We start from the raw sequence: 15,932 nt of genomic DNA, 5'->3' as shown, positions 1-15,932 counted from the left end.
CACCACAGAAAAGACTAAGAAGAAGAAATGCTGGTGAGGATGCGGAGAAAGGGGAACTCCTACACTGCTTGCGGGGATGTAAGCTAGTTCAATGACTATGGAAAGCAATATGGAGGTTCCTCAAAAAACTAAAAATATAAATATCCCACTCCTAGAAATGTTCCCAAAGAAAACAAGTACTCAGATTCAAAAAGAGATACGCACCCCTACATTTATCACAGCACTATTTACAATAGCCAAGATGTGGAAGCATCGTGTCCATCAGTAGATGAATGGATAAAGAAGAGGTGGTACATATACACAATGGAATATTATTCAGCCATGAGAAAGAAGCAAATCCTACCATTTGCACCAACATGGATGGAGTTGGAGGATATTATGCTCAGTGAAATAAGCCAGGCAGAGGACAAGTACCAAATGATTTCCCTCATCTGTGGGGCATAACAATGAAACAAAACTGAAGGAACAAAATAGCAGCAGACTCACAGCTCCAAGAAGGGACTAGTGGTTACCAAAGGGGAGGGGTAGGGGCGGGTGGATGGGGAGGGAGGGAGAAGATGATTGAGGGGTATCATGATTGGCACACGTAGTGTGGGGGGGATCATGGGGTAGACAGTGGAGCACAGAGAAGGCAAATAGTGACTCTGTGGCATCTTACTACACTGACAGCCAGTGACGGCAATGGAGTATAGGGGGGACTCGATAATAGGGGTGAATGTAGTAAACACACTGTTTTTCATGTGAGACCTTCATAAGAGTGTACGCATCAATAATATCTTCATAAAAATATAAAATAAAATAAATAAAAGGGACTTACACCAAGTCCCACTGCAACATGGGATGATACCTAAGGGGCTGATACTCCTCAAGTGGCAGGTAACAAATCCTACCATTTGCAACAACATGGAGGAGCTAGAGGGTGTTATGCTCAGTGAAATAAGCAAGCTGGAGAAAGGAGAAGTATGAAATGATTTCACGCATCTGTGGAGTATAAGAACAAAGCAAGCACTGAAGGAACAAAACAGCGGCAGAATCACAGAACCCAAGAATGGACTAACAGTTGCCAAAGGGAAAGGGACTGGAGAGGATGGGTGGGAAGAGAGGGAGAAGGGGGATAAGAGGCATTATGATCAGCACACATAATGTAGGGGGTGGGCATGGGGAAGGCAGTACATCACAGAGAAGACAAGCAGTGACTCCATAGCATATTACTATGCTGATGGACAGTGACAGTAATGGGGTATGTGGTGCAGACTTGATAATGGAGGGGAATCTAGTAACCACAATGTTGCTCATTTAAGTGTATATGAATCATACCAAAATTTAAAACAATAACACACAAACGAAAAACAATATTGGAGTTTTGGTGCTGTACACATCGTGTTATGGGCTGAGAGTTGCAGAGTGGCTTTCCAGAGCATCCAGGCTACAGCAGGTATGAGTGGCATCATTCAGCTGGGCAGCAACTGGGTTGGGCACCCTGGTACCATGAGCACGTGCTGCTGAGGATGGAGCACTGGCAGCTGGGTTGATGCTGTGTGCACCAGGATAATCCAAGACGGGCGTCAGTAGGGGGACAGCAGAATCACCTGTCTGTGGGGGCAGAGGAGAGTGACAGAAAGTCACTGAGAAGCCGCTGGAAGTGGGGGCTGAAGGCTGTAGTTTCCCTCACTCATGGGGTTGGCCAAGTTCCTTGTCTTCTCAAGCCCACCCTTGTCCTGCTGGCCCGAATCCCACTGATCCCCCTGCCAGGTCTCCCTAGGGGCACCATGGAGCGTGCTAACATCAGGCTTCCAAGAACCTGTCTTTCCTGCATCCAGCCTCAGAGCACACTCTGCCCATATCCTGTCCTAGGCTCCTCTGTCTCTGGCAGGAAATCCACTCTCACCTTCCTGAGTATCTACTACCTGGCCAGGCCCTTGGCCTCCCTTCCCAGGCCTACTCGAGTGTCTCCTCCCCCCTGGGCACCTGGCTCTGGTCTACCCTATTGCAGGCCTCACAAAATCACCCTCCCCGAGAAGAAGCTCCTGGCAGCTGCCACCTTCAGCTGTGCTTCCCCTCTGCCTGGGAATCCAGCTCCAGGGCCCAGCTGCCTTGCTAGACTCCTCACCGCCAAGCCCCTCACTGGTCACCAGCCTGGCCTGCATGCATGCAAAGCCTATGACCCTGCCCTGTGTGTCCCTAAGCTCCCACTCTGTCCCTGGTGCTTTTCCGCTTGACAGCTGTCCACTCCCCTGGCCTAGCCCCTGACCTTTTTGCGAGAGCAGAACAAACAAGGCTGCCTATGTTAGTGCATGAAAGGCCACAAGGGGCCCAGTGACACGCTGTCCTCTCAAGCCCACTGCACATTTGCAAACTCTACTCACCCATCCCCCCAACACCTTGTCCATCATGCCACATTCCTAAGGCCAAACTGGGGGCACTCTGGCCCTACAGCCCCCAGAACATTGGACCTGGATATCCCTTCTCAGCACTGACGTCCGTCTTCTTGTGCCCACAGGGAGGTCCCAAAGAGATTAACTGTTCTCTCTTGGGCATATTCTTAACTGTTTATTTTTTCAGGTCAACTTTAGAATCATTTTGATCAAATTCCCTAAATGTGTGTTAACAGCAGCTTTGGTCCCTGCAGGGGGCTGTAGGAGTAAATGACACCCATTTTGTCTAAAAAGGACCTCGAGAGGGGGTGGATGGGTCACCCTTGCTGGGAGCCCTTCTATTGCCTGGGGCACCCATTCAGTGAGAGGGTAAGGTTTCCATCCTGAACCTGACTGTCCTGATGGATCTACGAGGGTCGTTTCCCATGAACTGTGGGCTGCCCTGGGCTCAGGCAAGGGGGAAGAGAATCAGGACTTGTGTGTGTGTGTGTGTGTGTGTGTGTCTAGGAGGGATGCTCTGTAAGGGAGCATTAGGAGAGAAACTCCTCTGGGATTTGAAGGCAGTGGGGCAGAGTCACAGCCTGTTTGCCAGAGCAGAAGTGAACAAGGCTGCCACTGTTAGTAGGTAAAGGGCACAAGGCCACTCCTTGGTAACATGCCCCCAGGCACACTGGGCTGGCTGGCTGGCGCTGAGATCAGGCTGGGCTGGGGCCCTTCCTGCTCTGCAGAAACTGCAGGGCCCAGTGACACCAATGCCTCTCAGCCCATCATTACCTTGAGGCCTAGACTCTAACACTGAAGGCTTAAAGAGCAGGAGCCAAAACCCCAGCACCTGTGAGAGGGTCCGGATGTCCAGCTGGAATCCTACAGTCCTGGGGTCTCCAGGGCTGTGGCAGGGGAGAGGGGGAGAGCCCGTGCACAGGGCACAGCTCTCCTCAGCACGAGCTCAGTTCATGTAAGAAATCCTGCGTGCTGCCACGTACTGTTGGGGTGACCTCGCCCACTTCCCAGACCTCTGGGACCCCCACTGTGAAACCAGTGAACAAACAGGTGGTCACCTGGGGCACACAGCACTGCTGGGACAACTTCAGAGGTGGTCCTGAGGGGCCTGGCCAAACCCTGGGCAGCTGTACATGCCCAGAACCTATCATTCTGCTACCCTCCTCGCCTGAGCTGGGCCCTTGGAAAGGTGACCATTTCAGACAGTTGCTCAGGGTCCCCACCCTCACCTTGCTGGACACAAAGGCCATCCTGGCAGCTTGCTCTTGTCCACCCTCTGGTCGCTTGCCTCCCCTTGCTTGAACTCTCTATCTGGCTCTGTTGTCCCTGCCCCTGTCCCTACATGGTGTCTCCGGGTTGTGACTCCACTGGTCAGAACATTGAGCCCACCTCCCACAGGAGACCTGAACCTCTAATGCCAGGCAGTAGCCCTGCTGGACACAAGCATGCCTCAGGTGTGTCTCATCAGCCATGTGCAGAGGCTTCTGGGGCTGCCCAGAATTTCTAAATGCTGCCTGCTCAGTCATTGGAGCCAGGATGTGGCCAGTGCAGCCCTGCTCGGACTTTGGGGACCACATGTCCTCCAGGTGTCCCGGCCCAGTCCGTGCAAAGGGTCTGAGGCTGAGGAAGCTCAGGCAGATGAGTCCCACGTGAGCCAAGAGCTATCCCTGGCCCCAGGGTCTGAGTAGGGCCACCCTCTGTTGGTTTGGGGATAAAGCCGTCAGGAAATGAGTGCTGACCCCAAAGGGGGGCAGGGCAGTGAGAAGGGAGGAGCCAGGGGTGAGGTTCAAATTCAGCTCTGCCACCTCCAGGCTTTGTGATGTGGGAAAAGGTGCTTGGCCTCTCTGTGTCAGGGCCATCTTGGTAAACCTGGGACACCATTAAAATCTACAGCTGCAGTTACTGGGAGGATTGAAACAGTGAAACTATGTATGGTTCTGATCTATGAACTGATCCCTAAGGGGAACACAATAAAAATTAGTCAGTGTTATTATTAAATTCTAAGGTGATGATTATAACAATTTGGCTTCCCTCTTGGTGTCAAAGGCAATAATGGAAGGAATGAATCCTTAGTAACTGGTAAGCCTGACACCTGCCTGAGCAGACAGGAGAGTCTCAGGAATTGAAGGGAGCTGCACACCCACAGGGAGGGGTGCTCAGTACGGAGGGACAGTGGTTTGGGAGGCCAAGAGACCTCAATGGCCTGCTTTTCCCCCCAGGCCTGTTGCCCTAAGTTTTGAAGAACTGGGTAGTGCCCTAGATAATAAGTGTCCTAACACCTTGCGATGACAATGCACGGACTGTGTGGGGGCCCTGCCCAAGGTCAGCTGGGGGCTCAGGAGCGCCATGCCCCCATGTCTTGGACATCATCCTTGGCAGGTGCCCATACAGGGCTCTCTGACCCACTGTGCCTGAGGGTAACTGTCAAGGGCACAAGCAAAGTCCCCCAGCCCAGAGGGAGCACCTCTGTGCCCCGCTTACATATTCGTGGGCTGACACGCCTGTGGCCCCTCGGTGCAGGTCTCAACAAAGTCACACAAGGGGCCCAGTTTGTCCTGAAAAGCAGGTGTGGCTGTGAGGAAACTTAAGGCTTGGCCACTGTCTTGACAGGGGGAGCATCCCCTCTGGCTCTGTCCTCAGGGCAATGCCGACCCCACACTGCAGCCTCCACCATGGGCAGGGGGCCCGTCAGCCTTGTGTGTTTGGAAAGAGATTATGGTCAGTCACCAAAAGTTTTGGAATTTGGAACAAATCAGAATCTTTGGTGTAGGAGACTTATGAGCTACATTTAGAAGAAAAGGTCAAAGGTTGGAGGCAATACAAAGTGACTACAGAGAGGACGTGAGGAGGAAACATGGGGTGGTCACAGCACAGGAGCTGGAAAAGTGGGGAACAGGGCCTGCATCTTGGGGACACACAGAAGGCAAGAGGACCCTTGTTCTGCTCAGAGGGCAGGTTCATGATACTAGAGTTAGGTGGGGACCAGAGGAAGGCAGAGAACAGACCAGAAAGTGGCCCTGGACCCAATGGCAGGTGGCATCATAGATGCCGGACACTGTGGCTCAGGCCCCTCTGAGCCCTGAAAGGTGTGAGCATGGGGCAGGCACTGTGGCAGAACAATCCCCAGCAAGGGGCTTCTATCTCTGGCAGGTGTGTTTTGGGTTCCCTGGTGCCCCCACACTGCCTCAGCTGCCATTTGAACCTTACGAGGAATGAAAGGATCTGTCAAAAATAGATGTAGAATCAGGGAGACAGTGGCAGAGCCTGACAGACACCAATGGGCTCTTTCTTCCTCAACACCTGCCAACCGGGTCCCCGTCCACCCCTGTCATCTCTGGGCCCTGCAGGACTGGGTTCTCCTCACTGGGTGGGGCCCTGGGGGTCCTCCAGGCCCCTCCTCCAGGTGCCCGTCACCCTTTCCCAGTGGGTCACAGGGACCATGCAGTTCTCTCCCTCACTCTGGGCAGGGGACCTCTGCAAGAGCAGCAGGTGACACTCACATTTCCCGGGAGTGTTAATGGCAGAAAGAACTTGGCACAGAACTTCCCCGGCTTTCCCTGCCCTGTGGAGTCTCTCCCTGAGGGCAGTGAAACCCGAGCTTTGCTGGGGCGGACGACAAGCTCTGCCAGAACCGGGGACTGGCACCTCTCGGGCACCCACCCACATCCAGAAGCCTGGGCCTGTGCCAAGGGGGAGCCCCAGGGACTGGGACCAGCCTGGTGGGGGGAGAATATGAGCCCTCGTGCCTTTTCTCTCTCCCAGGCCTCTAGGGCCGGGATGGTGTCTTGTACTGTGGCGCCAGGTGATCGAAGCCCAGCACCCATAACCTCACCACCACAAAAGCCCAGCCTTCTGGGCCTGTGTCTGTGGGGCAGGACCCGGCTGCCCCTGTTCTCCCTCAGCCCCGCCTGGGGTATCAGCACCTGTCTAGGGCCCTTCTCACCTGCGCTGTCGTTTCGCCTTCATTACAACATGACATAATTACTGTGCGGCACTTCTGTCCCGGTGACGCCAGGCTCTAGAAAGGGAAAACAGTCTCTGCTTCCTTGCAAGCAGCTCCTGGGGCAGGGACGCTGTAGCTGTTGCCCTGCACCTGTCACTTCCTGGCCACTCCGCAATGTTTGCTGGCAGAACTCAAGGACCAAGGAGTCGCACCCTGTCCCTTAGGAGAGAGCCGTCCTAGGGAAAAGCCAGCAAGCTCTTAGTTTGCAAATAAGGCTGTTCCCCAAAAGGGCAAGAAATTCTGTCACATCCCCTTCGTTCCCTGAGGCAACTCCCTTAGACAGACCTGGTCCTGGGACTCTGTGACTTAGAGGGTGGCCAGGGTTTGCAAGGACAGGGCTGTGCTCACGTGACCCTGGTAGATTGGTCTGCCCAGGCCACCTGCATCCATACAGGGTACTGACCTGGACAGGGAGGCCCACCTTCCACTAACCCCAGACCCTCATTTCCTGCCCCGGGACACCCACCCCAGGTGAGCCATGCCTGTTCACCTCATACTTGGGCTCTGTGCGCACCTGGGCTGGGCCTCCCTCACACCCTAATGCCATATAAGATGCCCTCTACTCTCCCTAGCCCTGCTGCCCCGAAAGGCGAACACCACCGTAGCCCCTCTCTCAGCCAGGATTCAGGGAATAAGGCCTGTGCAATGCAGCGCCACATACATGAGAGCCCAGAGGAGAGGACCAGGTCCTGAAACCCGAGCCTCTTTACCATAACTCACCTGAGTCCTATGGAAGAGCCTCCTATACACAGGCCCCTGGGGATTGTACAAAAGCCCCTCTGTTTCAGTGGGAATCATAGCAGTTGCTGAAACAGGCCCGAGTTGCTAATTTAATGACAGAGGCCCTTGGTCAGGCTCTGATGGGAGCACGACAAGGGTGTCCTCTGTGTGACACTTGTGAGTCCCACAACTTATAGGGGGCCCCTCTCCCTCTACTCAGGGCATGAGAGCTGCAGGGTGCGGGGGGATCTCCCTGGGCTGACGGAGGCCTCATTGTGACGGCCAGTGTGCCCTCAGGCTCTGGCACCATCACAACCAAACATGACCTACCGTGTCTGGTTTTGGTGGCGGCTTCTGGGAAATAGAAAGATGGAGTGATAAACACAGGGTGAGAAGGGCTCTGGCTCAGCCATGCCCCCAGGAGGGGACCTGCTCTGCAGCACAGGAACAGAACAGGGCTTTGGGTGTCCATCGGGGTGCTCGCTGCGTGCGGGTCTGTGGCCTGCTGGCTCCACCTGCCTGAGCTGAGCCCACACTTCCCTGTGGGTCCCCGGGGGGACATTCAGCCTGGGATGCCTGCTGCTGGTACAGGTGTCTAACCAGGTGGTTTTCATCAGCAGCCTTTATGTCTTATGAAGACAAGAGCTCCTCCCCTTCCCCTCTTGCTCCTGCCTCCCCTTCCTCCCCACACCCTGAACCGCCCCTGCACTCAGCCCTCACAGAAGTCCACCCAGCACCCTGGCTTCCTGTCCTCATGCTCCCACTTTGCAGATCTCAGACCTGCAGGCGTCTTACTGGTGCTGCCCTCTCACACCTCTGGGGGTCCTTCCTCCCACAGTGCTCCCACACCTGTCCTTGGGAGCCCGGCTAGCCAGGCCTCTGTGCCTGCCCTCCCCGGGCTATTGCTCTGGTTAGGCAGGACACTGGCCACATGCCATGAAAGTGACATTTTTCCCCCAGTACCCCAGGAACCAAGGCCAGTCGAGACACCAGACCTGGAGCTGCCATGGCAGGAATAGGGCCACTTCATTTCTGTCCCCTGCCCAGCACAGGGCCCAGCAAAACATGGTCCTGAGTAGTGACTGGGAAGGAAGGACAGGGCTCCAGAGATGGGCAGAGGCCATGCTTGTTTGTAAAGGCACAGCTGCCCCAGAGGAGAGGAATCCTGGGGCACCTGGCCCTCCCTGTGGGGCCATCGCTGCCCAGGCAGGATCTGTGTTTTCTCCAATCCACAGTAGAGGTCTCTCCCTGGCCTTTGTCCCTTTGAGTCCTTCAGAAGCCTGAGTCAGGGCCTGGGGTCACTACTCCTCAGGGGGAGGGCAGCCCACAGGTCCCCTCTCTGAGGGAAGCCTAAGGCCCAAAGCTCCTAGGAGGCCAGACTGTGTGCCCAGCAATGGGAGGGCAGCTCTGAGCCTCCATGTGGTCAGGTGATGACTCGGAACTGATGAGAACCTTCCAACAGGTGGAATCCTGGGGCAGCCAGGAGTCCCGATACTTTGGGGGGCTGGGGAGGGCCTGGGCCACAGGGCTGTGTAGTCAGGGGTCACTCACATTGAAACCAGCATTGGCAGGTACAGTACATCAGCAGGATAAAGGACAGCAGCATCAGGAGAAGCACAGTCCAGAAGAGAGGGTTAAAAACGAATAAAACTGGACTGGGAGACCCTGTATCTGGGTCAATATCCCGTGTGTCACCCGGCACAGCATGTGGAACGTCACGTTGTGGCGCAGTTGGTGATACGGCATCCAGTAGGGTAGGTGGGGTCCCCTTCTGAAGAAAGCACACGTGTTAAGTCCTTGGTACACCTGGGCAGCTTCCTGTGGTACCTATCACTTGGCATCCCACCCCACACCTCCAAATCCACCTTTACACTCAGATTGTCCCACTCTGAGAGGGCCCAGTGGGCCAAGGAGCCCAGGGCTGGATCCTGAGGGCCCCTGAAGAACCCTGGGTCACAGACCCTGCTCAGAGGCTCTGCCCCAGAGCCCTGTCAGGGAGTCCGGCATCCTCCATGCTGGGCCACAGGCAGCCCCCACTGCACGCCTGGGCTGACAGCACAGGGGCCTGAGGAGAAGCACACCAGTGAAGACACACAGGGGGTTCAGGGGGTGCTGCTGAGGCTGAGATGAAGGGGGACTGCAGGATCAGGGCAGCACCCTGGGTCTATCCCCCATAGCCTCACCCTCCCTGCCCCCTTCCACAGAGCTGCTCAGCCCTCTGAGCCTGCACTTCCACATCTGTTGGAGCAAGTGAGTGGACACCTGTCCTGTTGTTACTCATGGCCAAGGAGAAGCTCACTGCATCTGTGCACTCAGGTGCTGCAAGTCCTGAACCATTAAACCAAGTGAGATGTTTCAGAGAAGTGGGAGAGGGACAGGGCGAGATTGACTCAGTGCCCAGTAGGCAGGGTAGAGGAAAGGAGAGGCCAGGCCAGGGCTGGGGGAGAAGCCACTGTGCTGGGAGTGGACATCAGCTGGCTCCTGAGTTCTTTACCCAATATGACTGTTGAAGAGCAGTTGTAACTGGGTGGGACTCCTGATGGGCAAATGGGTCAGTTCTGTCTGCTGATCTGTGAGCAGACACCCAGGGATAAGTATAAACAGACATGCACAGGAGTGTCAGGGCTGTTGGAAGCCAGGCTTGGGGGCAGGGGCTGTACCCACAGCTGAGCCGGAGCACCAGTGCAGTGGAAATTCACCTCAACTATGCAGGGCCACAGGTGGTCCCAGCCTCCAGGGCTCCTGGGTCTGGGACCACAGCTTTGAGGGCCTGGACTCAAGCTCCCTGCACACAGCCTCCAGCCTCCACCCCTCACCTAAGCCAGAGCCAGATGGAGCTCTGAACTCCCCACAAGGAGAACCAGGCCAGGGAGGCGGCAAGGTGGGAGTCAGGGGGCTGGTCTCAGCACTGTTCCGGAGTCCGCTTGGAGCTCCAAGTGGTCGGTGCCATGTGCCTTCAGGGACCCTGGGCTTGTAACAGGGCAGAGCTGCTGCACGGCCCCAGACACTTTTACAGAGGTACTCCCAGGGCACTTGTGAGAGTCAGGGCACAGCTCCCCAGTGAAGGGCTAAGGGGCTGTAGTGGCTGTGACGTGCTGCACAGGTGCCCAGCTGCACAGGCTGCTTGCTGGGCCTGCCCTGGGCATTGCTCCTGCCTTCTGCTTCCCAGTGTGTCTCTCCGTCCAGTGAATGGACTGAGCATAGTCCCAGAGGGAGGCTGCAGTCTTACCCTGGAAGTCACACAGCTCCTCTTGCTGACATCGAAATCGGTCTTGATAAAGGACAGGCCATTATTCAGGCTGATATCAATAAAGACGGCCCTAAAGCACAGAAAGGGCAGATGGTGACCAGCAGTCCAGACAGCACAGTGCGTGCACTGGGCTCAACCTGCAGCCCGACAGTGGTCCTCGTTGTAATGGCTCTGATCAGTGGGCATTCAGGACACCAGATAGGAGGCAGCACGGGACAGGAGAGCCCACCCCAGGCAAGATGAGGTCAACCTCTGCAATGAAGGCTGAGCGGGCCGTGAGGAGCCCTGCATGGCCCAGATGCCCTCGTGGCCATGGGCTCAGTGGCCAGGCTGGCTGTTTGGTGCCCTCTTCCAAACTCTTTCCTATAACAGGGTATGCTGGCTTGGCCCTGAAAGGCTGCCTGAGCCAAAGGTACCATCCCTGGGGCCCATCCCCTCCTGCATCCTGCCCTCCTCGACAGAACCTGCGTGACAGGGGATCACAGCCCCTCAGGGGACCACCCGCACAGGTGGGTGCAGAGGAAGCTCTGAGCCCTCCAAGAACAGGTGTGAGCAGCTCGGCCAGAGGAGGCACCCCCCTCCGCTGGTCTCGCCATAGTGCCAAATCTGACCCGTTCCCTGAACTTTTCACTTACTGGCCCGAGTTATCTATCTTCAGTCCTGGGCATGTAATGGAGGTGTCTTTCACACATACAGCCTCTATTCCTGGAAGAAATTTACATGCAAATAACGTGAATAGACATGTCCCCACATCCCCGTCTCCCCACCTGTGGCTCTTGGCAAGCAGAGCCCACCCTTTGGCAGATGTCGGCTTCTGTTCTCTGCCTTCCTCAGAGCACCTACCTCACACCAAGTACCGTGCTGCTGACTCAACTGTCAGATTGGCTACAACCTTCTGAACATTCTTACCCCTTTGTTGGAGCTCATAATGAAAACTAAATGCTAAGTATGGTTATGGGAAAGATTTCTGTGTATTAGTTTTGTATACTGCAACTTTGCTGAATTCAGATATTAGTTCTGGTAGTTTTGGAGTGGATTCTTTAGGATTTTTTATGGCATCATCTTTCAATCTCAAGTGAACACACCATGCAGGGAGACCTGGCAGAGACTCAGAGCCCTGGGGCTGCCTCGACTTCCCTCCCACAGACTAATGGACTCGAGTCCTTGCCTCTCAAGGGAAGTGAGAGCCCAGGAAAGGGAGGGGGATGCAGCTCTTAGGGCACACCCCACCCCTCACCCAGCCAGGGCTGCAGGAGAGGCTGCTCTCAGGTGTGTGATGGTTCTGGGGATCGATTAAGTCCTGGACACTAGTGGCAGGTGCTCAGGCTCCCAACCAGTTACCCCTTCCACTGTCCATGTTGCTTATTTTTACTGTGTACATAGCAAATGGTCAGCACGGGCTTTGAAGGTTTGGTTTGCTGTGGGACAGCTGTCACTGGAGGAAAGGAGGGGCTACTTACTTGCCGTTTCCTTCCCAAGTCGAAACTGACACACAACTTCATCCTCCTGTATGTTTTTAAAACCTTTTCCAATAACCTTGACTTCATTTCTATCTGCAAGAGTAATATCCAAATGTCTCTGTGAGGAAGCGCTGAGGTATTTTCCTCTGATCACAACTATGGCAGGCCGCCCCCAAAACAGAATCCCAATGAACTCTAGGGAGGATGCAGCTGTAGCTGAACCAACATCTGGGCAAACCCCTGGCCAAATCCTCTCCTTTTGTTCACTGAGGGCCCACGCTCAGGAGCCTGGGCTGGGCCTAGAGCACTCAGGGGCCCCTCCCCACTTCCCATGACCCATGAAGTCCATCCATTAAAGGCACCCAGCCTAGTTCCCTCTATAGGGGCAAAGCCAGCCACAGGTTTCTGCTCTGAAATACCAAGGTGCCCCGAATGGGCACAGGCAGGGAACAGGCAACCCTTACATAATTGAGAGAGGAGCCAACACATCCTGGTGAGTCAGCCCTGTCTCATGTCTCAGCTGTACATGCACACCTAGGGGCCTGGGGACTTTCTGCCACCTGGAGTCAATTCTCTATTGCCCACCCCCACCCCCCCTCTTTCTGGAGGCCTATGGAAGAATGGAAACCAGAGAAGCCACGCCCATTCTTGTGGAAACAGAATGTGGGGTTTCAATAGGATACGTGGCTTTCCCCAACACCTGGCTGTCAGAGGGTCAGGATCTGCTGTCAGTGCCCAATCCAGGACCATGGAGGATGCCACCTCTGCTCTAGACCCAGCTGAAAAGCTATCACGCAGCTCCTCTGGAACACCCTGGGCTCTGGTTTTCAACTCATGGTGCTGTGACTGCTGAGCCTGAAACCCTAGAGGGGACCAAGCTGGCCTGAGCCTTGTGGGGAAATTTGGCAACAGCCTCTACTCCCGTGTCTGTGACACGCAGGGATTGTGGCAGCCCAGGGCAGGGCTGAGAGCCCAGAGCATGGCAGGTGCCGGCACCTCTGGGAACGGTGCACAGCGCCCCTCTGCACCATGCGTCGTACCCTGCCTTGTGTCCCTGCTGCCCTTCAGGCCCTGCTCTTGGCCACTTGCCCTCTTGCAGGAACTACAGCTCTCAGGGGTCTGATTTACTCTGGGAATTGTAGGCATGTGGAGCCAGGATGAGGATTCAGGGTTTTGAGCACAAGAGATGTTGAGTTAAAGGACTGTGCTCTGCCCAGACAGCTGCTCCTTTTACATTTTCTACCTACCCTCGCCCTGTTCTTCCAACAGCAAAAACCCCAAGAAGAAAGTGAATCCAAGAGTGAGCACAGCCAGCTTGCAGGCAGCTGTACTTCCCCCGCTACACTCCCGCTGCCCACCAGCTCTGAGGGCGCACAAGGACCTTCAGTCCCAGGACGGGAGACAGATCCTTTCTGGAAGAGAGGGCATTCTTTCTGGGAGAAAAGTTATACACCAGTCTGCCCGGGATCCAAGGATAGGGGGTGCAAGGCAGCTTCCTGGGAAGGCCAGGTGGAGCTGGGTGGTGAGGAAGGGTGGCTGACCGCCAGGACTGGCAGGGGCACAGCGGGAGCTGACTGCCCTGGGGCGGCCACGTAGGGGCTGGGATACCACGTGCTGCCCGGCACAGTCTCGTGGAGAGAATTCCCACACTGGTCACCCACTGTTCACCTGTATGTCCCCTGCCTGCAGCTATTCTACTGCTGGTACTGATCCCAGGAGAACCCTGCCCCATGCCCGCAGAGAGGGATGCTTGGGAAGACCCCACAGGGAGGCTTGTAGTAGCATCTCCTTCAGAGCAATCTTACTGTTGAACAAGGGAGACTAATTAAATTAATTTGGTCCTTCAATGTAACGGATTGCTGTGCAGATGGCTGGAAAATATTATGTAGTGCATGATCCCAATAATATGGAAATATCCTTTTCAAGTTTACTGAGATAGATGTGCACACGTATAATCAAGTTCTCATTATACAGGTATGTAACATATGTATAGTTAAGTAGTCACAGTAGTTCTCTCTGGGAGAGAGTAGGATGGGACCAACGGGGACTCTCAACATAGTGGAGGGACAGTGGCTACCCAGGCTGGTGGCAGGAGGGTCCCTTACAGCACGGAAGGCCCTGCAATGGCCAGTCTCATAAGGAAAACAATTCGAGGCCCCTCCTCCAGCATGGCCCCCTGAGGGTGAAAAGCCCCAGCATCCCCAGCAAATACACAGGCAGGATGAATGTCAGACCGCTGTGCCCAGTGCACCAGGCCAGAGCCAGCATTCAAAGCACATGGGCCCACCGAGGAGAAGTGCAAAGCAGAGGACTGCCTGGAGGAAATGCCAGGAGGGGAGCTGCTCCCAGGGGCGGGGCTGGAGGCAATTGCCTGGGAGGGCATCCAGGGGGGTTTCCTGAGCAGCGCTAAATTCTGTATGTCTGTGGGCTGACTCACACAGGGTCCTGTGCAATTCCCAGCCTTGTCAGATGGCACCGTTACCATTTCTGCATTTCAGAAAGAGAACTCTCAATGATCATTAGTCCCTAGTTTGAGATATGCAGACTGAAGGGTTTCATGGCAGGTAGCCTGATGTTGGTATTTCACTGTGAGATGCTTCAGAAATCAGATGGATCATTGAAGGAGAGAGAGCGAGAGCCAACAAGGACTGGTTCCACAAGTGACCAGACAATATGGTAACACAGGAATTCTGAGGACCAGTTAGCGGAGATGGGGGCTCATCGTACAATTGTTTCCAATGCTGAACATTTTAAGCTTTGCATAACACAAGATTGGAAACAGAAAGCTGCATGATAGAAATAATCTCACGGACAGAGCCCAGCAGAAGTCATTGTGCAGCTTGGATGACAAGTGCCTAATGAGAGGCAGAGACCAAAGGCAGAGGGAGGCAGAGGGGGCGGCCCACCAGGAGCAGCGTTGAGGGTGAGACTCCTGTGCGGTGGGCCTCAGAGGATGGGTGGGAAACTGAGGCAGGGCTTACAGTAGCCTAGCTGCCCAACCCCACCTCTGCAGCAAATGAGGTTTAGAGCAGAGTGGTGGTTGCCTTGCAGGGTGTCAGCCAGTGACCTCAGATTCCGTGGTCAGCCTGGGGTGGGTAAGTGCCCTCTCTGAGCACTTGTACCTGTGACAGGCTGGGGCACAGGCTTAGGGGCAGGGAGGAGCCCTTGAGACTCATGCCCAGCCCCTGCCTGCTTCCTCAGGGCAGCCTGTTGAAACGGGTTCTTCTACTTCCTTTGGGGGGCCAGGTTTCTGCTTTGTACTTTCAAGTGACTGTCACTCTGTGGAGTGCCCTTTGACAAGAAGGCAGCAGTATAACAGATCAGAGCCAAAACTCTGGGCCACACTGGGAGAGGGCATGTGGCAGGCACCTGTCACTTCATCTTGGCTGCCATGGGGGATGAATGGTGACTGGCACCCTCACTGGTCACTGACAATCGTGGCTTGTCATGTTAGTCAGATGCCATGGCCTGTGTGTCCAGCAGACATAATCACAGAAATGAAGATGTCAAACTGGCTGCACAGATGGGCGCTTAACCCAGGAGGAGCAGGGAGGACCCCCATGTGTGGGGTTGCTAGGCCACCTCCACACTTTGGGAAGCTTTCGGTTCTTCCTACAGAACTGTCACTTCTACCAGACGATACACCTTTGCCCTGAAAAGCAAGTCCAGCAAATTCACAGGATAAGCATCAGCCTTCCAGATGAGCAAAAGCAGGAGTGGGCACACCTACTGTGCAAGACTCCCGCAGGTCCATGCAGGCCTGTTCCAGCACGATGATGGGGAGTCAGACAGCTGCCCCCAACAGCTGGCTCCGATGGAAGCCATCATCCCAGAGGTCCCTTACCAACTCAAATTACATTTCAAATACTAATCAGACTTGGATTTCTGGGGTGGTTTCTAAATAGTTTGACGTATTGTCCTGGTTATATGTGGTTGGGTCCCATTTGGTAGTGTCATTTTGGTTTTTTAAAACAGTTTTTTATATTTCCTAATTAATCTTTTGGTTGTGAGACTAAAGAAAGTAATTACACTAAACTTATGCGGCAGTCATTTTGCAGTATGGTCACCCAGCCATTGTTCAGTGTGCTCTAAAGTGATAGGGAGCCCATTACAAACCTGAGCAA

At 54.8% G+C, this 15,932-nt stretch overlaps 1 protein-coding gene across 6 annotated transcripts in view; it reads right to left on the bottom strand.

The window, feature by feature from the left end:
* Positions 1 to 1,361: 1,361 nt before the first annotated feature.
* Positions 1,362 to 15,932, bottom strand: part of LOC140846668 (anthrax toxin receptor-like) — a 38,757-nt gene continuing 24,186 nt past the window's right edge. For 4 of the 6 annotated variants that reach the window (XM_073224114.1, XM_073224109.1, XM_073224111.1 and 1 more), the window contains 6 exons: positions 11,809 to 11,901; positions 10,984 to 11,053; positions 10,328 to 10,418; positions 8,650 to 8,869; positions 6,319 to 6,554; positions 1,362 to 1,593 (listed from right to left, as the gene is read on the bottom strand). In XM_073224114.1, coding sequence (XP_073080215.1) covers positions 6,553 to 6,554; positions 8,650 to 8,869; positions 10,328 to 10,418; positions 10,984 to 11,053; positions 11,809 to 11,901 — 476 coding nt within the window. In that variant the 3' untranslated portion in view covers positions 1,362 to 1,593; positions 6,319 to 6,552. The remainder of the gene's footprint in view (positions 1,594 to 6,318; positions 6,555 to 8,649; positions 8,870 to 10,327; positions 10,419 to 10,983; positions 11,054 to 11,808; positions 11,902 to 15,932) is intronic. The other 2 variants (XM_073224110.1, XM_073224113.1) reach the window with 2 other exon arrangements.

This window comes from Manis javanica, chromosome 16 (genome assembly GCF_040802235.1).
Source record: "Manis javanica isolate MJ-LG chromosome 16, MJ_LKY, whole genome shotgun sequence".
Classification (NCBI taxonomy): domain Eukaryota; kingdom Metazoa; phylum Chordata; class Mammalia; order Pholidota; family Manidae; genus Manis; species Manis javanica.
The sequence above is the reverse complement of the archived record's forward strand: the minus strand, read 5'-3'. Positions and strand labels throughout refer to the sequence as shown.